At 41.1% G+C, this 21,404-nt stretch overlaps 2 protein-coding genes across 3 annotated transcripts; both read right to left on the bottom strand.

Annotated features, from left to right (window-relative positions):
• Window positions 1-8,159, bottom strand: mcm10 (minichromosome maintenance 10 replication initiation factor). Of its 2 annotated transcripts, none has more exons than XM_014472128.2 (18): window positions 7,944-8,159; window positions 7,273-7,318; window positions 6,931-7,194; window positions 6,667-6,825; window positions 5,578-5,718; window positions 5,275-5,482; window positions 5,013-5,178; window positions 4,759-4,926; window positions 3,993-4,109; window positions 3,711-3,913; window positions 2,652-2,746; window positions 2,402-2,515; window positions 1,868-2,320; window positions 927-1,057; window positions 719-832; window positions 486-631; window positions 357-399; window positions 1-277 (listed from the first exon to the last, which is right to left on the bottom strand). In XM_014472128.2, the coding sequence occupies exons 2-18, from the start codon at window positions 7,277-7,279 to the stop codon at window positions 194-196; spliced, it is 2,613 nt and encodes an 870-aa protein (XP_014327614.1). In that variant the 5' UTR covers window positions 7,280-7,318; window positions 7,944-8,159; the 3' UTR covers window positions 1-193. The 2 variants fall into 2 exon arrangements, with proteins under 2 accessions (XP_014327614.1, XP_023205604.1); XM_023349836.1 differs by having other exon boundaries at window positions 5,578-5,688.
• Window positions 8,160-9,258: 1,099 nt separating this feature from the next.
• On the bottom strand, window positions 9,259-20,517 carry optn (optineurin). Its single transcript, XM_014472123.2, has 13 exons — window positions 20,184-20,517; window positions 16,418-16,539; window positions 16,132-16,319; window positions 15,873-16,016; window positions 15,433-15,617; window positions 14,447-14,540; window positions 14,259-14,374; window positions 13,974-14,123; window positions 12,990-13,074; window positions 12,754-12,912; window positions 11,113-11,255; window positions 10,905-10,987; window positions 9,259-10,792 (listed from the first exon to the last, which is right to left on the bottom strand). The coding sequence occupies exons 2-13, from the start codon at window positions 16,536-16,538 to the stop codon at window positions 10,683-10,685; spliced, it is 1,578 nt and encodes a 525-aa protein (XP_014327609.1). The 5' UTR covers window position 16,539; window positions 20,184-20,517; the 3' UTR covers window positions 9,259-10,682.
• Window positions 20,518-21,404: the final 887 nt, after the last annotated feature.

Raw genomic sequence — 21,404 nt, 5'->3', positions numbered from 1 at the left:
TTTTATTAAAAAGTATAAAAACAGACCTTTACATGACACTTTGTAAAGTCCTGCTTTATTCAGCCTGTTTACAAATTCAATACCTTAAACATCTGAATATTCTTTTAAAAAAACATCTAAATTTAAAACCTTAGTTTGTGAGAAATTTTGCTACATAATTATAAAAAGCTTAACACACGTTCCTCTCCGTGGTTCATTTCAAGCCGTTGAGGAACTTGGCGTGCTCCTCTCCTCGAGGCTGGAGAAGCTCTCCTCCGATCTTGGGTCCAGTTTTCTCCTGAAAGAGAAGATCCAGAACCTCAGCTCAGATCTCCCAGCATGCATTGTGCTTCTCCTCTCCTGGGGTTCTGTCTTACCTTCAGCATCCCGTCTCGCTCCCATTTAAACAGCCCACAGTTGCTGGAAATGACAGCAGCTCAGTTTAGTCTGCAGCGGCGGTTCTGGGTGAGCGTGAAGAGGAGGAAGAGGAGGGTCTCTGGGGTTACCTGCAGTGTTTGTGTGGCAGTCTGTCCAGAGCGATGGCCCTCTGTCCACAGGGACATCTGAAGAAGCGCTTGACGGCGTCGTGCCACCGCAGCTCGTGGTTCTCAGTCACGCAGCGATCCGCCGGCTTGAAGTAGGTGTAGCTGCACTGGAGATGTAGGAGCAGGAAGGTGGGGAAAGAATCAGACTCCGGAACGACAGACGGAGACGTTCCAACAGCAACGCCACAATCTACCTTTCTGCAGGTGACAGCCCGACACTTCATCTCTCTGACTGCCTTCATCTTCTCCTCCATCTGCTCCTTCTTCACCAGAACGTTAAAGTAGCGCTCCTGCAGCTGGTACTCTGACTGCAGGAAGCGGAAGCAGGAAGCGGCCTCGGTTATTTGGATCTGTCCTGAAAGCTAAACATTAACATTTTTTTAATAAAATCTCTGGTCGTACCGCTTGGAGCGCGACGCTGTGACGAGATTTGGCATTGAGGATCTTCTGGAACTCCTCAGACTCCACGTAGCGCTGCTGCTCGCGTTTCTTTTTCAGGGCAGGCTCCTCCTCCCCGTTACCAGACGGCCCGCCTGAGCAGGTGAGACAAAGGAGGAGTTCTATATGTACTCAGAAATCATTTTAAAGAAGGATGCAAAATATAATGGACTTATGTTTAATGGTTTATTAGATTAAAACGATCTCAAATTGATTAAAACATATCTGCCAATTTCGGTGTTGTAGTTTGGCTGGCATCCAGCAGAGGGCGATACTGGTCATGCATCAGCAGAACCAATTGTTTGTCGTCAGCATCGCTGGAGGCTGAGGACAAACGTCAAGTTGAGGACGTGACTATGCTACATATAGTCACCTTCCAAAAATAAAATTCAAATTAAAAAAAAAATCACCACCTCCTTTCTTGCCAAAAGATTACAAAGTAAATGCGAGGCTTGTGTCACAATGGGACAATGTGCAAAAAATATTAATAAAAGATGCCTAGCACCAGATTTAGCTCTAGCTGGTTCCCATCTGTAATCCTTGAGCAGGTGAGCTAATAAAATAGTATAATTCTATAAAACATATTGAAAGTCTGCAACAGGTTCGTGTTTTATGTTTTACCAATATATCTTAGTTTGTGAGAAATTATGATTTTCTGTTTATTCAGTCAATATTTAATAAAGCTAACACAACATTTTAAATTGTAATGATTTTTAAAAAATTCAATATATTATGAAAAATTTGCCCTTTATGTTTTCATTTCAGGCCATCTTGATACAAGGGAAAATGCAGGTTTTTAATAAAATTGCTGCTTATCAATTAATCGTTAGCCGGTCGATAAGATCAGTTAACTTTAGATTAACTCAATTTATAATACCTTGAAGTGTGAACACTTCTGTACGCACCATTCGGGGACGTCCGATTCTTCTCTACTCGGGCGTTGATGTCGCTGCTGTCGCTCCTCTTCCTCTTCACGGCGTTGGGGTCTTCCCTCTCCAGCGCCGCTCCTTTCCCCCTCAGCTTCTTCAGAGCGGCCAGCTTGGCGGCTGATAGGCTGACAGCGCTAGGGGGTGGAGCCTGAGGCCGTCTGTTGTCGAAAAAGAGAATGTCGTCGCCTTTGGAGAAGCCGCGGCCCAGCGTCGGGGCGTCCGACGTCGCCATGGGAACCTCCGAGGCAGCCTCTGGGGACGTGAGACTGGCTCGCCCCGTCGTAGCGGTGCTGCCCGGGTTCTGCGGCGCCCTCTGCTGGACCCTGTGCCGACGGCTCTCCAGGAGCTCCCGCTGCTTCCGTTTCTGCTGCTTTAAGAGGTCGGACGCAGAGATGGACTGAAGTGGAGCTCCGGCTGCATCACTGGAGGCTGAGGACAAACGTCAAGTTCAGGAGGAGTATTATTATTGTTATTCTAGTACTTATTATTATCATTCCTCCCGCTGCTCACCCAGCTGGCTGTCCTGCTCCAGGTGTTTCTTCAGCTGCAGAGCTCCTGGGGTTGGCATCGTCATCAGGCTCTTGAACTCGTTGGAGCATCCGGAAACTTCCCCGGACTGCATACCTGGGAATCGCCAGAAAACTGAGGTCTCACATCAGATTTTTTCTTTTTATAAACGACTCAACTGCAGCTCTCTGTATTCATTAAAGACATAAAGTGAAAACGCTGAGCGCTGAGGTAAACCATACAGGCAGCGTACCGATCTTCTTGGCCTGACTGATGAGCTGAGCCGATCCTCTCACAAACAGCTTGTCCAGGGTTTTCTGGACCGGTTTGGTCGGTTTAGATGCAGTCCTGCAACACACTTCACTAGTTACTGAAGCCGCAGATGTGTTTTACTGAAAACCTAAGAAAAGAAAATTCTGAATAAATGTAAACATTATTTACAATACAAACATCTGAAACATGGTGTGTGCACGAGTCTGTTGGAGCTTTGCACATTTAGCCAGAATCTGGAAACATCAACATTCAAGCTGTTGGCAGGAAGGCTGTCCAGAAGCTGTCAGTGTTGCAACAATTCTGAAGAAACCTCTGACTCAAGACTGTTGCTGTATGACAGACTCATAACTGTCATGACACGCTAACAGCTCAATATCCTACATGAAGTGCATGGCATATGTTTTGGATCATTATTTGTAAAAACAAAATATGAAAACCATGCAGAATTTTCTTCCTACTTCATAATTATGCACTACTCTGTGTTGATCTATCATATAAAATACATATACAATATTCATGATTAATCCATGTTTCACCAACTCAAATTTAAAAGCTTTTTAAGACCATTATGAATGGAATTTAAGACCTGCATCTCTGCATCTTCACAGAAATGTACGAACTTTGTCCAGCTAACTGGTGATGGATGCTCACTAACCCATGATAGATGTAAAAGTAGCTAGCTAGGTAGCAAGGGTATATTAGCAGCTAGCTAGTGGTATTCTCAACTGCCTCAACTCGTAACGCGGGCAACTCAAACTCTTGCCTGACAGAGTTTGACAGTCCCATGAGGAAAAGAATAAATAAATTAAGTACGAAATTAAATAGTCCTGTCACAACCAAATTTAAGACCCATGATTAATGCATTTAAGGCCAACTAACTTTTATTCAATGAATTTAAGACATTTTAAGGCCTCAAAATGTAATTTTAGCTACTTGGATTCCAGACTCTTTTTTTGGACGCTCTGAAACTAAGCCTGAGCTGAGTAGAACCTTTACAATAAAGAACATTAACTTAGATTGTAGTTTCAGCAGGACTCACAGGGAGGCGGCGCAGGCAGCAGAGGAGACCCCCCCGTAGTAAAAGCCATCCTGACACAGACGCTCTCTCAGGCTGCCCCCCTTCCCGCTCCCCTTCACCCGGTTGGGGGCTTTCCCGGAGAACGACGACTGCAACTCGGCCCTCTTGGAGCTCATCTTCTGGTACTGGGCCTTGACGTGGTACTGGCAGTACTGGCACTCGTACTGCAGAGAGGGTCAGGTGGTTAGCATCTGACGAGACAGCCGGAATGGAACGACAAAGCTGCGGCAAACAGAGGGCTACCAGGTTAACGATCTGAGAGCACGGCTCCCCGCTCTTCTTCACTGCCTTGCAGGTCCCGAAGTCCAGAGCTTCCCCCATCACCAGAACCTTCTGAGGATGATCTACCGTCAGACTGACCTGCAGGGCAACCAGGGTGTTAGCAGCGAGGGACGATTGGGAATGAAGCTCAGTTTCAGAGTCTCTAGGGGTGCGTTCACACCCGCCCTGTTTAGTCCGCTTTAGTTGAACTCTAGTTGAAGGTCCAGAAGGTCCTGTTTGTTTGAATGTGGAATAGAACTCTGATCCGCCTAAAAAACTAGGTCTGGGTTCGATTGAAATGAAGTCTGGCTCAGTTTGAAAGCATATGTGAACGTCAAGCAGACAAGAAAATGCTCCAAAAGCAGGAAGCAGATTCTAACAAGAAGAATTCTGGGAAAATACAACCATAACAAACATGTAAATATAGCACTCGCGGGAGAAATAGCTTGTGGACAAATCCTACAACCGCTAAAATATAACGCCACTACATTTTGGGAAGAAGAAAGTTGTGTTCAGTGTCTTGCTCTGAGGTTTTCCTGTCGTTTCCTTCAGTGGTTCTTGGTGTAACGCCACCACAGGCGAGGAGGGGAACAGGTAGGGAACAATTAGTTTGGTTGGTTTGACTCAGTGCAATGTGAAAGTGAACCACACCAGCTGGAAATGGTACAAATGTTGCAATTTTGGTCCCCAACCAACCGAGTCTACTGGACTATCAGGTGTGAAAACAGCCTGAGTGTGTGTACCTCACCCCGTCGTAGCCGTCTCTCTGCTTCATGGGGTTGGGGTTCAGGATTCCTACGACCGTGCCGGGTTCCATCTTCCAGTGCTCCTTGTGGACGTCACCGAACAGCAGAAGGGACACAAACACATCCAGGTTGTGGAGGTCGCTCAGCTTCCAGACGCTGAAGGTTTTGCCCTGCAGAGAGAAGGTTGAGTCATGAAACCAATGGGAGGTCAAGGGTCGAGGGGGTCAGAGTAATAACATAAAGCATCACAACATACGCTGCTGCTGCTTTGGGGCGTAGCTTTGCTGACCAGTACGGCGAACGTCACCCAGTCGCTGTCCTCCAGCTTCTCCCGCTTCAGCCGCTCCGGCACCTGGGACAGCCGGATCAGCCGCCGGTCGGCCATCTTTCTTTCCATCTCGCTTGAGGAAACTCGCGGCTTCCTGATGAAGCATCGACCAAAAGCATCAGTTCAGACCTCAGTCCTCCACAGCTCAATGAACCAACGACTGCCTCTACCACAGGCTAGCGGCTCTGACCTGAGCCGCAGTCCTGAGTACTTCTCCACCCCTACGTCTTTAGGAACAGGAGGTGGAGCCACTGGTTTAGACGGTTTAGGTTCTCCAGCCGCTGAGGTTCGAACGTGGGAGGGAGGGGGCGAGAGAGGGCGACCGCAGGGCTCGCTGGTGCTCTCTAGAGGTTGGAAGGAGCTGCCGATCTTCACCTCCACCAGTGGTTTCCTATCCTCTGAAAGCAGCACATACACGCAAGATGAGATGCAAGGACAGCTTTGATTCACAGAGCTGAATAGACCGGGGTGAGTCAAAGAGTGAAGGTGTGACCTGGAGGTGAAGGTCTGGCTTGGTGAGCCACTCTTGGTTTAAGTTTGAATGAGTCTGCGTTGCTGAGCTGAGAGAGGAAGTCTGAGGATTCCTGCAGCTTGGAGCTCCCCCCTGTGGCCGGAGAGGATAAAGACGCTGAAACTGGAAGAAAACAAAGTCACAAGAACATCCAAAGGAAAGACAGAACCGGGGAAGAGTTGACGGCACAGATGGTATTTACTTTGGGTCTTTAGGTTCAAAAGTTCTGCTCTGAATTGTTGTTTTTTAAAATGATTTAAGTTTATTTTTGCACTTTTATATACATAAATATAAAAAGTCATAATAACTAAATAAAAAACTAGTTTATTTTTGCTTAATTGTAAAACAATGTAGTAAAACAAATTTTAAAAAAATTTAAAATTTATTATTGCTAAATTATAAACATAATGGTGCTAAGCAAGTAACCAAAAAAAAAAAAAAAGTAAAGGTTTGTTGCTTAACTGTAAATAATTTTTTTTTCTCTAATATAAAAATTAAAATTATGATAAATTAAAACAGGTAATTGGGGCTTAATAAATAAGAAATAATTAATTAAAAGTTTATTAATTATAAAATAGTTAAAAAAGGAATAATGTTTTTTTATATAAATTTACTGTTAATTATAAAAATACTAAAAAGAAAGCAAAATAACAAAATCATTTGTTGATTAATTTAACAAAAATAATACACGTAAATAATCTTAAATCAGATATTTATTGTTGCTTCTTTATAAAACAAATAAAACAATAAAAATAATAATGTCAAATAAGTTTGCCCAATTATAAAAAAAAAAAATTAAAACAGTAAAAAAAAAAAAAAGAATAAGTTTATTGCTGCATAATTATGAATGTAATAAAATGAAAACAGAAATAATAGAAACAAACATTCCTGTTTAATTATATAAAATAATAATAAAAACAAATAAATAAGAAGTTAATTGTTGCTTAATTATTCCGTATCACAACCAACAAGGTTTGAATTCAGCCCTAAAAGCCAATCAATGAGTTTTTTCCTGGCCCTCCAGCAGCAGTGTAGTAGAAGCTCAGTAGAGTTGCTAAGCAACACGTTTACCTGCTTGTGGCTCAGCTTTGGCCCGGCTCGGTTTGGACGCTGGGTTCTGGCTCGGTGTCGGCTCTGACCTCCCTGCTTTGGGAGAAGCTGAACTCTTCTGGCTCGCCTGCAGCTGCTGCTGCAGCTTCTGCATCTGCTCCTGCATCCGCCTCAGTTCCTCTGCAGAAAATACAAGGACACGTTTAAGAAAGCAAAAAAAATAAATAAATAAAATTCCTCAGTGGAGCAGAAAACAAATCTGGAGTGAAGTGATGCGAGACAAACCTTGCAAATCCTCTTTGGACCTGCCCAAGGCGGGGCGGGATTCTCCCCCACTTCCTCCTCCTTTCACGTCCTTCTCCTCGTTTTCAATGTCCTCAACGTCCCCGAAGAGTTCCGACACGGCGTCCGTCCCCTCGCCGTCCTCTTTGTACCCTTCCTCGTCTCCGTCGTCCTCATCGAACAGCCCGTCCAAATCGTCCGCCTGCGGTTCGCCGGCTTCCTCGCTCTCGTCCAGGAGCGCCGTCAGAATGTCCAGGTCGTCCTCACCTGAGGGAGAAAAGAGCCGCTAAGTATTAAACTCCAAAAGTCTTTACTTTGATGTGTGTTAAACTTTATAATACTTACTGTCCATTTTAGAGGTGCCGACTGCGGCTGATCTCAGATGGCAATTCTGACATAAAAAATAAAATGTAATTAAATGATCAGTCAATCTGAGATGACAGCAATATGGCAGCTTTTGAATTCATAAAATAAAAACAAAAAAACCTTTTCACTCAAAAATTGTGGTTGCTACGTTATCAACTGTGAAGAAGACATTTGAATTTTAGCACATCCTAAAATGAGTTCATTTATACAGACAAACATGACAATTCATATTACATCACTGTGAAATGTCTGGCTGTTTCAGATTCACCTGTTTTATTTTGTACAGATTTTGAACCAATCAACAATTTGTGTTAATACTGAATGTAAAAAATATGAATAAAGACCCAACCTGTAAAGCTGATCTGTCAGAGGGTGTTTGAACCGTCATGTATTTAAAGGTTAAAGCTTTGAGAAACGGAATCTTTTTCTCAACAAGTTTGCGTTACATTCTTCACCGACGTCACAGGAGTAAAATGCTAATCCAGACTGCTAACACACGCACGTCTAAAATGAATATGAAACGCAACACCGTTTATTTCCGGAAATACATTCTACTTTCGCGAACACCAAAACAAACAAAAAAAAATGTAAATATTAAAAATAAAGTACTTTCTCTCCATGTCTGACTCCAACTGCAAGTCGACGCTTACCTCCGTTCGTAGCTGCTCGGTTTCCTGTCCTCTGCTTGGACCGGAGACACCAAACCAAATATTAGAACCTCATAAAGTATTATTTTTATTTTCTTTGGTCACCGTCTTTCCGTCCCAACCAGGCGGATAGTAATTTAATTCACAGACTCGACAAAGCTGCTTCCACACAGAAGAAAATCTAAACTGGCGCTAAACGAAGGACCCGATTTGTTGTCAAAGAGGAGAGGGCTGCCCAGTGATATGCCTCATTAAAAAAAAAAAAAAGTGTAGAAAAAAAAGGTTTAAACCATTTTGTCATCTGGAGAAATATTTGAGCGCCATACATTAATATTATATGATCTTTATTCGATTTTAGCTTAACAAAAAGTAAATTATAAATGGGACAAAATTTAAGTTTTTTTTTAAAGGGTGGATGCGAGACAGTTTTTGTGCTAAAAAATAATTACTAATAAATTATGTTCTGGACATTTTATTTGAACGTGATTGATTTATACGTGGTTAAAGTAAACTTAGGACATGTTTTAAAGAAAATTGTGATAACCAACACAAATGATTATTTCTAATTCTTACAAATAAAAAGAGGCGGTGTTGGACTGTAGATGAATGCAATTAATTAAAGACTAATAAAGTAACAATGCAGGGGGAACTGAGTGAATTTGCCCATTCACCAATGTGTATTCTCATTTCGTAAGCAAACTGTTTTAAAGCCTAATTATTATTTTTTTGCCTAAATATGTACATTTTACAAACCTTTATTTTTATTCTCAATGTGTTTATTTCCATTGTATTATTTTCTAATTTTAAAAAAATTCTATCCCTTTTATTATATCTTTACATATGTATTCTTTGCCCCCAAATTTTCTCTTGCTGATTCCCATTATTACAATATATTTTTGATATATGGCAATCCTCCATCCATCCATTTTCTAACACCCTTGTCCCTAGCGGGGTCAGGAGGGTTGCTGGTGCCTCAGTCCAGCTGACTTTCTAGGCGAGAGGCAGGGTACACCCTGGACAGGTCACCGGTGTGTCACATATGGCAATCCTCATTTATTATAAAGCGATCTCCATGACTACCTAACATATCTAAAATAAAGGAAAAACTGGGAGCATGCAAATATAACGGCTGTAAAGAAAACCATCTGAAAACATTAACAGGGTTTTTGTTTTAATAAAATATTCCGATATTCAGGTTAATAAAATGAAATGGCTAAATTGTTCAAGGATGGTTTAATAAAAGAGTTTCTGAGCTTTTTTTTTTAAAGTTCTACAACTAAAGAAGAGCTATAAATCATGAAAAGGTAAAACTCAGACAGAAATTCTCTCATTTTATTAAATTTTTTTTTCACAGAATTCCAAACCTTTAAAACTTACAAGGTATACAGAACTGACAAAGTTTCCAGGATATTTATAAACAGGTAAATATAAATTATGTTCTAATTATAGAGTTTCATCTGCTTAATAAAAAGAAAATATGTGCCTTCATCTTACCCATCCTCTCCAGACAGTAAATCCAATCAGGAGCTTAAATGATGATCAGAGACTCCATAAATTCTCAAAGCATTTAGAAGATGCATACTTGGTAACATGGTAAGACATGTCTGCCATGCAGATTTATATTCTTTCCCACTTTTCAGCTCAGATCACGCAGAGATTACAAACCCCAAAACATTTTCTTAAATTCTTTAACTGAACCTTATTTAAATGCTAGAAGTGGTACACTGTTTTCGTGCAAAGCCAGGCTCCTGTACCATCCCAGGCCCGTATTTACAAAACATATATCTATGGTCAAAAAAAAAAAAAAGAAAAGAAACAAAAAGATGGCAAAAGATTTAAGGTGACATCTATATTAAATTAGTAGATTAATGATTTTTTTTTTTTTTGATTTAAAAAACTGTCCTAGCATAACCAGCTTCAATATATGGAACGCCTGAAATGCCAAGACAAAACATGTCAAATAATAAAAATAGCATGAAAGATTTCTACGGGGTAATTTTGAGACAGGATATAGAGCAACGTGAAAACCAAATGTTTGGCTTTTAAAAGGGGATTTCTATGACAGCTATGGTCAATATTAAATATTGTGCCATAAGATGGCAAATGGCATGTAAGGCGATGTAAACCTTCGGTTTGCTTGGTTTACTATAAACACACAAGAAAATAAATAAATAAGTCCATGCCAGTGTTTTGGCTCATGCTGTTCTGCAGTGTGGAGCCTCATCTGCTGCTCTCAGGTTTCAGTTGGCTGTAGAACAGACAGGAGCTCACTTTACATTTCCTAAACGTGACATACAGTATATGCTTCCTACTCTTTCTACTCGTTTCCTCCTATGATGAGACATTTTACAACATTTGCAAGGATTTTATATACGTGGCAAACTGATGGTTTTCTGTCACCTGCCTTTTTCAGTGGCGCCAAGTTGTGATAACGTTGCTCTAAAATCTATACATTCTGAGAAAGATTACCTTTTTTGTTTGACAAAATAAAACAAAAAACAATAATAATATAAAAGAGAGGGTTTATGTCCAGCTAGATCGATCAAAAGCCAACTGTTGGGATTGGCTGGTACGCACTTTTTCCACAAACCCCCAAACTACAGCAGGCCTGGATTGATGAAGCCTCTTTAGACTTCCATCCAGAAACTATGAGATCTTTGGATCCTACAGGATAGGACACAGGGAGGTACAGTACGGGTGAGAGCAGAGGAAGACTCTGAAGGTGCTCCTGGTGAGGAAGGTCTAGTTGATGCAGTCCATGATGTGGATCTGCAGGGAGTCCAGGTCTGGAAGGATCTCGTTGCATTTGGGGCAGGCGTGTTCAGGAATGTTGCCCTGGTTCCAGTCGGCACCTGAATCACACCCACACATTAAGAACGGTCTCAGGGGTTTCAAAAACTCTGTTAGCTACTGTATGTCAAAGGAAAATGTGGGGATTTATCAGCAGAACTAAACTCAGCTTACCTCTTCCTACCAGATTGGCATCGGGTCCATGAGAGCCCGATACAGTGGATCCGTGTCTGCGCTGCATTTCATTCAGAGAACGCCTGGAGGACAGTAAGAGAGGATCATCTGCTGGAGAGCGTTGCGATTAAAATGACCACAAGAGGGAGTCCATTTTTTTTGTTCGGTGAGCTGAAAGCAGAGCGTCACCTGTGTGAGTGTTGCGTACCGGCCCAGTGAGTCCATGTCCTGCTGCAGCTGCGTGTTCTGCTTCTTAACGAACTCCAGCTGCGCGGCCAGACGCTCCTTCTCCTCATGGAGCTTCTCCCTCGCCGCTCGCTCCGCGTAGAAGTCCGAGGAGTAGACCTCGGCCTGCGGGCCGGGACAGAACCAAAACCGTCAAACGGGCTTTAGAAAGAAACTACAAACTCAGGTCATCCAGTCACAGGCGTTCCTACTGGACGGAAAACAAACGGTCTGGGAAAGAATTTGCACAATAGTTACTAATCATGCCTCACTGTCTGCCAATTTAATCGGAGTCTGGGTTTAGCTGTTGCCAGGACGACGCTTACCCTAGTGCACTGTAAGGTTTGCTTCAGAGCAGATTATGGTCAGGTCCACCACAATAACACGTTTTGCTGGACAATAAATTGTCCCAGTGACTTTCGTGATAAACTATAATATTGTAATTTTGAGACCATTTTTTTAAATAATATGCTGCTAACAGCATAACAACGGAAGTTTGCCCTCTCAAAAAATAGTAAACTTTAATTTTTTATAGAACACTTAACTGGACGACATCCTAAACATTCCAAATGAAACACGACAACAACCAAAAATAAGAAATAAAACGGAAATAAAAACCACAAACAACCAAAACCATTAATAAAATACACTATGAAATCTCTGATGTTCAGGTTTTTTTTTGTTTTTTTTTTAAGTGGCGAAGGAAAATGGCCTCTGTGTCATGTTATATTTAAACCCTTTGGAAAAGGGAAGTCTGGCGTTTATCTTAAATCTGCTTCAGTTACATTTATTCTAAGATAGATTTTACATAAACCTGGTCAAAATTGGTTAAATATAGTCAACCTTCTTATGGAAACTTATATTTAGTGGCAAAAACAAGAGAAAACAAACATCGTCATGGCAACACTGATTTACACTATGTGACCTAAGCCTGGGCCATATGAAACATTTTCCAAACCGATACCAGTCAGTCTAACAAATGATGGTGGGCGATATGCTCACGCAGGATAAGTCTGGACTTTATTTGTAAACATGATCGGAGTGATTTGCCAATTTAGGACACAAAAGTCCAAAAATGGAGGGATTAGTTACCAAAAAGGGGAAAAAAAAAACACAGTCACCAATTTGGGATGTGTTTAGCTCAAAAAGATAAACTGTGGCAGAGATTTGTTGTTTCTTAATGGAAGCGCACACGTTCACTGAGGATTGGTTTCATTATAGTTTCTGTTTCATTTTGTATTTGGTGTGTCATCCTCTAAAGCAGGAAGTGGATGAAACTGGGAAAAGCCAGCCTCTGTTTGTCACCCTGCATCATTTCTTTTGGGACACGCTGGCTTTCTGTTCCAGGTTGCAGTAAAAAAAAATTGCTGCTGCATTTGGGAAAGTAAAAACTTTGCTTGCGCCATTAAAAACGTGATTAGTAGTTATTATTTTCTTCTTACTACCGCAAAAAAGAGATGAACTCACAGGCCAAAAAAGAGAAAAAACATGAAAAGAAACAGCTGCTGAAGGGCGTGGCTTATCATTATCGGTCGCTGAATTCATCCAATCAGAATGGTAGCTGGTGTGTTCACGTCTCCGAGTTTTCCTGGGTTAATTTTGTTTTCTAACCCCATGTACCAACCTGAGCCTGGAACACAGAGATGGTTTCCAGCTCCTTCTCCTTCTGGAACATCTCCTGCTTCATGTCGTCGATCTTGTTCTGCTTGACGGCCAGCGCCTCCTCTGCAGCGGTGAGCCGCTGCTGCAGGTCCTCCACCAGGTTCCTCTCCACCATGTGGGACTGTGGGACAGCGCAGCATGTTGGCATTCAGTCAGAGGGAAACAGAACACACCAGAGGGGACCCTCTGAAAACACACCTCCTTTCTCTTCTTCTCCTCTTTGAGCTCGTTGTAGTCCTCAAACAGTTTGGTGTAGGCGTCCTTCAGCTGAGCCAGGTTGTTCCTGTGAGGAAGACGAAGGAGCAGGATCGTCTGGATGAGTCCAAAACGTTTTACAAACATCTTGATGTTAGGACTGAAAAAGACGTCTCACAATATAAGCATTTCATATCGCTCCATATTGATAATTAATGATGGCTTTTTTGTTTTAAATATCTGAAATACTGCCAAGCTTATGAGATGACCTTTTCTGTTTTATCCAGTTTTCTCTCCACTCTGTTGTTTTTTTGTTTTGAAGCAGTTTGGAGGCACGATGGCCAAATATGAAACTGCTGCTTCGCAAGTTATTCAGCAGGATGTTGCTAGGTAACCAAAGAGTGAGTGAGTTAGTCGATACCACCACCTTTGGACAGCTCACAGCGAGAGGATAAGCAGCGAAAGCCCTATGTCTGCCTACATCCCCCAGAATGCTGTGCGGTTCTGGATAGACAGAGTTAAGTGAAATTATTAGCAATTCTTTGAACATGCTGGTATTGATAATGTCTCTATAGTGATATATAGATTTACCATCCATTCCCACTTCAACGTTTGTCAATTAAAATCTGAAAAGTGCAGGCAATCATATATAGTATATACAGTATATTCCATAAACTCTATTTCTGCTACCTGCTTTCAGAAGTTATATGATTTTTTTATAATCAGCCCAGCCTCAATCAGACTCTCTGTTTAGCATTTGTGAACATCCATTTTCAAGTTTTGCCGCAGATTTTCAATGGGATTTAGATTTGAACTTTGACTAGGTCAATCTAACCACTGCAGCTCTTGGTTGAGCATTTAAGGTCAGTCTTGCAAACCTCTGGCCCTCCATCGACTCTCTCCAGCTGGACTGAAAGCATCCCCACAGCATGACACTGCCATCGCCCATAGCAACGGCCTGTTTGTGTGCGGCTGGTCTGCACCAACCTGTCGTCGTCGGCCTTCTTCTGCTCCAGCTGGCCCTGCGCCTGCAGGCTGCCCAGCTGCAGCTTCAGCCGCTCGTTCTCCGCCTGCACCGCCTGCTTCTCCAGCAGCTGGGCCTTCAGCGTGGCCACGTCCTGCTCCACCTCCCGACACCTGACACACGCACGCAAGCAAGCACACACCCGCGCGCACACACACACACACACACACATAAAGTCGTCATCTTTCTGTTGTTTTTGTGTCTGCTTCCTGAATGTGATGCACACAGAGCTAGCATAGCGGGCTAACCTGTCCTGCAGGTTCTTCTTCATGCCTTCGGCTTCGTCCAGCTTGCTCTGCGCCTGCTGCAAGTCCCGGAACAGCGTCCTCACCTGAGACTTGAGGTTCTCCACCTCAGATGCCGCCTGGAGCAGAGGACAGTCTAAACACATCCTGCTGCTGCTGGAGGAAATGAATAAACACACACACACACACACCTTCTCCTCCTTTGCAGCGTCTTCTTTCGCCTCGGTCTGGGTGGTCTTCATGGTTTTCTCCACTTTATGGTTCTTCTCCTCCAGATCCTGGATTCTGTCGGATAAAATCAGACATTCTGTAGTAGAAGAAACGTGACGATGTTTTGTGTTATACAACCGACTCATCAGTTCTTTAAAGGTTTCTCTGAGTACATTTGTCATATTGTTTATCATTTATCGGAAAAAATGGCATATTTTGGTTCATCACTGTCATGATTAATTTGAGTTACTAAGGCTAAACCAAAAACAAAATCAGCTGTATGGCTGGAAAGGCTATATTTGCGATTATCAACAAATATCAGCAAATTGTAAAATATGATTAAATGCAACTGCTGTGCTCAGCTTAGTGATATACTGTATATCACATTCAATTTAAGTGACACCAAGAAGAAGCTTATTTCCACTGTAGATAGAAAAAAAGAAGTAAATTTACACAAAAAATCTTGAGATTAATCTGAGAAATTTTCTAGAAAATATTGGACCTTTTGAAATTTTTGGACTTTCAAACGTGGAAAAAATGTGACTTTTGAAACTCAGAAATTTCCAAGTTTTTCCAGAAAGATTCTGAGATAAATTTCAACATTTCTGAGTTTTTCTAGCAAATGTTTAATTTTAAAATGAATTTGCTAGACCTTGGAAAACATTGGAACTTTCTAGAAAATTCTTTAGATTAATCTAAAAATTTCTGAGTTTTTTGACAGACATTTGCTCCTCCTTTTCTTCTCTATCTATAGTGGCCGTTGTATATTTCAGATGAGAAAGTTTTTCAAGAACAAGATTTGTGCTTGCGGAGCTACGGATGCTGTGCCATGCACTCACTATTCTGCAAAACTATTTATCACCAAAAAAATAAGTAATAATATATATTTCTAATCATAATCTTTACGGCCATCACAATAGTACCATCATATATTGTGATCTAGTTATCGGTCCACATGGTTCTGTACCTGGCAGTGCAGGCCTGCAGCTCACTCTGCAGCTGCTCACATCTCTGCGTCTCGTTCCTCAGCGACTGCAGCAGCCGGCTCACCGTGGCCTCCTCGTTCTCCTGCCGCGACGTGGTCATGCTGAGGTCCGGGCGCCTGATGCGCTCCGAACCGCACGTTTGGTTCATGTCTTCCACACCTGCGTCCTGAGACGGAACACGGGGACACATCAGAATTTTCCCCCACAGTTCTACATGTCGTAATAGCGCCCCCTCCCCTCCTCAACATGATTTTCCTGATTCCTCAGTTCTATTAGTCTGTTTTTAAAGTCCAAGTAGAAAACTTCTAAATTTATGGTTGGATGGATGAAACTGTGCAGGAATCATGAGTACTAAATCAGTTCCTGTTGTGTGTGTTACTGGGTATGTTACTGTGTGTGTTGAGTGTGTGTGTCTGCTCACCGACACCTTGATGATCTCGATGAAGGAGTCCTCCTCGGCTCCCTGCTCAGCCTTCAGCTGCAGCTCAGAGTTCAGGGCCACCAGGTCGTTCTTCTCCGCCTGCAGTCGAGCCACCTGGGCGCGCAGGGCGTCGGCCTCCGCGCTCTGATTGGACCACACCGTGACACATGTCAACAACATGACTCCCGCTACAGTCTGACTGCGGCGTCAGGTGGGAGACAGCCAGCAGAAGGATGAAACACGTGGTTGTGGTCCTGACCTGAGCTCCGCCCCCTGCCTCCGGCCTCTTGCTGAGCTCCTGGTTCTGGACGGTCAGCGTCTCTATGCAGCGGCGGGCCTCCTCCAGACGCTTCTCCAGGAAGTCCTTCTCCTGCCGCTGCTTCTCCTTCCACGCCGTCAGGCCCTCAAAGCGCTCCTTCATGGTCAGGTTGGTCTGACGCAGCGCCTCTGGTGGACGGAATGAGAAGCGCGGAATCTCAGCCGTGGCATCGCTGCGTTTTAGTTACAGCGACACTAAACTGTATAAGGCCATTTAAACCTCTCACCTTTCAGGTCGCGGTTCTCCTGGATCAGCATGTTCATCTGCTGCACCGTCTCCTCCAGCGTGCCCGGCTGACCCGGAGGGCGGGAGATGTCTCCGTTCACCATGGGGCCTCCTGACGCCATGCTGCCGACAGGAAGGAGCCAGAGATTAGCTACAATACGTCACTTCAACACCAAACATCTCAGGAAATCTAAAGAAGATGATTTATACTTTCAATTAAAATAAAAGTTAAGCATTAGCTTGTGATATATTATTCTAATGGAAATGAGCTCTGGGTCTTAAATGCATTGAAAAAAATGATAGAGATGTTTTTGTTTAGGAATTCTTATGAAGACTTCTGAATTGGAAAAAAAATTCCAATCCATTAAATTTAGTTCAAAAATTCAAAATTATTTATTTTGATAAAAGCTAAACATCCAGACAGCAAATGCAGAATTATTTGGAGGTTTTTTTTTTTAGACGCTAATCAGCTACTCTCAGTTGTAAAAATAACACTTTGTTGCTGTGGTTACTCATCATAGCTGTCCAAAAGTGAAAAAGAAAACAACAAACAAACAAAAAAACAAAAAACAACAACAACACAGCATCTAGAAGCAGAAGGAATAATTGTCTAAACATGAATTGAATAAAAACCAAAAAAATGTTAACAAAATTCTATAAAAAGAACAAATCAGAACTAGCTTGACAGAGCTACTGCAACATGTTGCTAACATTAGCGGTGCTATTCTAAGAAAACATGGAATTTGTTTTAACCAACTAGGTGTTGATTGCTGGTACAGAGGAACACAAAGATTTATGCTAATGTTTGAAGAAAAAAAAAAAAAACATAATAAAAAAAAGCACAGCTTCCTGGTCTCTCCCCCACCCCATACATGATGCTGCTCTTTAGCTAGCTGAAATAATGCCAATGGGTTTTTTTGGTAGTGGGGGGTTAGGACAAAAACAAAAACAAAGCAGATAGTCCAACTAAATAACATTAACTTTATTATACCCATGATAATCTTAGTGTTATATCATTTTATCAGCAGTAATAATAAACAAATGCTGCTTTTCCGTATTACATAACAGCAACTAGATGATATTTTTGTAAATACCTCAATATTGTGAAGCCATTGGGGCATTTTTGCTCACAGTTACAAGGATGAAAAACCTTCCATCATCTTAAACCAACAGGAGGCAAAATTAGACCTAACATTTGAAATGATCCATAATGAAAAAAAGACTGCTTTTCAATATTGTCAATGAGAAATAATAAAATAAATGTCAATATTTAGTTTTGAATAAATGGTTCAGAGAGTTATTTTAATTCAGCAGCATATTTTAAATCTCTCCTGTTTGATAATAATAATAATAATAATAATAATAATAATAATAATAATAATAATAATAATAATAATAGGAAAAAAGCATCATATAATTGCTTCTAGAAAAAAAAAAAGTACTCAGAAGCAGCTATCATTTATGGTATCTAGAAAATTCTTATCTACCAGATTTAAAGTACAGTGTAAATATGAAAACGTCAGACGTCACAACAACACCGATGATTATAGTGATACAAATCTGCAGCACGCGAGTACGGTGTCCTACGTATCCCAAAAATGTTCTGCCTGAGACACACCTACTACTTTGGTAGACAAAGCTCAAACTTTCCCCAAAATACTCCAATATTATACACAACTTAATGTCATCTTCCTCATATTTTTTTTTCTTATTTTGATTTTCACACAGGCTTAAGCAAACACAAGAGTTGAAATAAATCTTAAAAAAATAAAATCAAATCAAGCGGATTTGTTGCAAAACAGCAGAAATCCACTTTGTTTTTGGCTTTGCTCTGAATAGCGTTAGCTCTTTATGGCACATAACCTAGCCATAAAAAAATGCTAAGAGGGTCATCTGCTGCTGGTGCTAATAGTTAACACACACACACACACGCACACACACACACACACGCACAGACACACGCACACACACACACACACACCACCTTTCAACACTAAAAAACAAAATCTAAACTTCTTTTAAAATATGTGACATCTCCAAACTGGAATGGAGTCCCATCCACTACCACTTGGGGGCAGAGTGTTCTAAAAGTAAATACTATTTTTTTACATGAATTTCTCAAGTATAAAGTGTGTCAACTAATACCCACTCTGACAAAATATTACATAAAGTAGTTATTTTTGGTTCGATAAAGGCCCAGTGGAATGGTTTTTAGAAAATAATATGTTTTTTCTCTCTTTCTCCAGGTGTAGAAGCAGACTTCTATTGTGAAGTAACCTACTCTGAAATAACCCCAAAGCAATTTCAGCAAAGTGAAAGAGAAAATAATACATTAATTTCGGATCATATTTCACAACAAAGAAAAATTAAATGGTTTGACTACATTATTTTCCACAGCTTCCTTCATATATTCCCCAATATTTTTTGCCAGATTTAAATTTGAACTCATTTCAGAAGTTGCAACGATGTATACGCCTTATGGGATGCTAAAAGATCTATACTTTTTAGTACACACCTGAAACTGCAGCATATTTGGAACTACTAGTAACATCCATGCTAACAAAAAGGCTAATTCCATTTCAAGAAAAGTACCGTCGGAGCATGATGCTGCCACCACCATGTTTCACCATGGGTATGGTTTTCTTTTGGTGATTTCTTTGTGGCCACAAGTTTAAATTTGGTTTCATCAGAACAACATACCCATCTACACAAAGTTCTGAAATATCCTAGCCAGGTGTGGTTGTTTTGTTTAAAAAAAAAAAAAAAAACGTGTACCCTTCTCCTGCCTGATACCTTTGTAGAATGACAGAATGTTGATCCTTTGTCACTTCTTAGGGCATCTGGATCCAAATGGCCCAATTTATTTATTTATTTTAATCCTGCTGGAGCAGCTCAAGTTTAACTACGACGAATGTGATTCTCTCTCATTTAAGGCAGGTACCAACCTAACAAGACTGAATGCGGTTTCAGGGTGTGAACACTTACATAATGAAGCCGCAGCTTATTATTTTCCAAAACATTTTTTCCTCTAACCGATTTTTTGCTTCTTAATTGAATTGCACAAAATATGTCACATCCTGAGTGCAAAGTAAGACTTCTGGTATAATGACGGTGCTACTGATGATGCACAAAACATGTGCCTGTTTTAAGCACTCCCGGTTATTTTTCTTACACGTTTTCAAGATTTGCTCTACCTATAAATGTTGCCGCATAACAAGTTTACAATGGCGTTTTGTAAGTGGATAATGTAAAACATCATCGCCCTGATTAAGTGACTCAGCGCAGATGACCTAATCAGCTGATCGAGACACATTTCTTAGAATAACAGAAGGAAAAGCTGTTATAATCGTCAACTGGCTTGACAAAAATGAACAATAACTAAGCAAACACGTCCCAACAGAGTATGCAACCAATTATATCACTGTAAACAATCAGTGTATATGAATAACTTCCTTATGACGCCGCAGTAAAAACACCAACTGGATGAAGCTACTTAAAACTAGCAATATTTAAATTGTAGCCATTAAAAAAACAAAAAAAACATGCGGCGACAAAATAAATAAACGCCATGTTTTTCTGAGTTTCTCTTACTGGGAAATGATATGTTACTTTCACTTTAATTAGGTCAGCCTAACATGTTTGCAACTTTAAGTTAAACAGCAAAAAACAAAAAAAAAGTTAGCCCTAAGTGAAACACGCGGTGTGGTTCCGAGTCCAGCCAAACTGCGTCACAACAAAGCTGAACAAATTTCAAGGTTTTGACTCACCTGCTTCCAGCTGTCGAACCGAACCTCAACCCAGCTATTCGTTCTGACGACACGGACAGACTCAGAAAAGGGCCGAAATGAGTCAACCAAGCCTCTGTTAACCGAGTCTGGTTGGTGAAACCGTAAAGCGCCTTCCCGAGCGACAATATTATAGTGGTTTCCGTTTGAGACCTTCAAAAATAAAATACCAAACACACGGTCACAAGAATGCTAATACTGTGCTGCGTGCTGTAGAGGTAGAGCGAGCGCCCATTATTCAGAGGATATAGTCCCCTGAACCGTCCTGGGTTCGATTCCCTCATCCTGGAACCTTTGCTAATCCGTAAAAAAAATAAATAAATAAAATAAAAAATTGTAAGCATCCTGTTTAGATCATTGTGAACACTGTCAACTTCAGAGAACGGTGACTTGGGTTTTTCATAGAGGTTTCCGTTTCCTCTACACGGCGTTAAAGACCAGAGAGTAGATCTGACAGTGAACGGCGCCTCCCACTGCGACTCAGCGCCTGGTGACGGGCCATCAATATGTTATATAGATCAGCGAAACTCTGACTTGAAGGTCACGTGGCAAGACACCAGCTGATAACGGGAAATCCCGACATTTGTCACCTTTAACTTACCAAGAGAGACCGTGGGGGTTTCCCTTAATCAAAAATCGATTAATAAAAATAATACAATGTCCTGTTTTAAACAATTTATGTTCAAAATTGGGTATTCAAGTTATATCTGGCTGGTTTATATAATGCAGTTCATGGAATGCAAAAGTACATAATGCTGCTTTTTGTGTACATAAATAAAGGTGTAAATTAATAGAACTCAAAATGCGTTTTAAAGAATCTTTGTTTAATATACAGTAGATCAGTCCAGACCAAGTCTGTAGTAAGACACACCGATGTGGGTGTGATAAGCTAAAATATGGGCCCAATGGAAGTAAATCCCATCTCATTATTGGCGGAACGATAAACAAGGAAAGTTACAGTGAATTGTAACGTGGTTTAAAAAGTTTTTAATGTGTTCAAGCTGCAGGAACAAAGATGACTAGTAAGTGTTAATGTACAACAAAAGTGTTTTTCTCAGTTAACAAACTGTTGAGACCCGTAGAGACTAAAATTAAAACAAACTAAAATCTAAATGTTGTATATGAGTTTGGTTCAGTGTCACTGATCTAATCTCTGCTACACCTTTACAAAAATAAAGACTCTAAATAAAAACAAGCTTTAAT

The sequence above is a fragment of the Xiphophorus maculatus genome, chromosome 17, assembly GCF_002775205.1.
Source record: "Xiphophorus maculatus strain JP 163 A chromosome 17, X_maculatus-5.0-male, whole genome shotgun sequence".
Classification (NCBI taxonomy): domain Eukaryota; kingdom Metazoa; phylum Chordata; class Actinopteri; order Cyprinodontiformes; family Poeciliidae; genus Xiphophorus; species Xiphophorus maculatus.
Note: the sequence above shows the minus strand (reverse complement) of the source record. Positions and strands in the feature narration are given on the sequence as shown.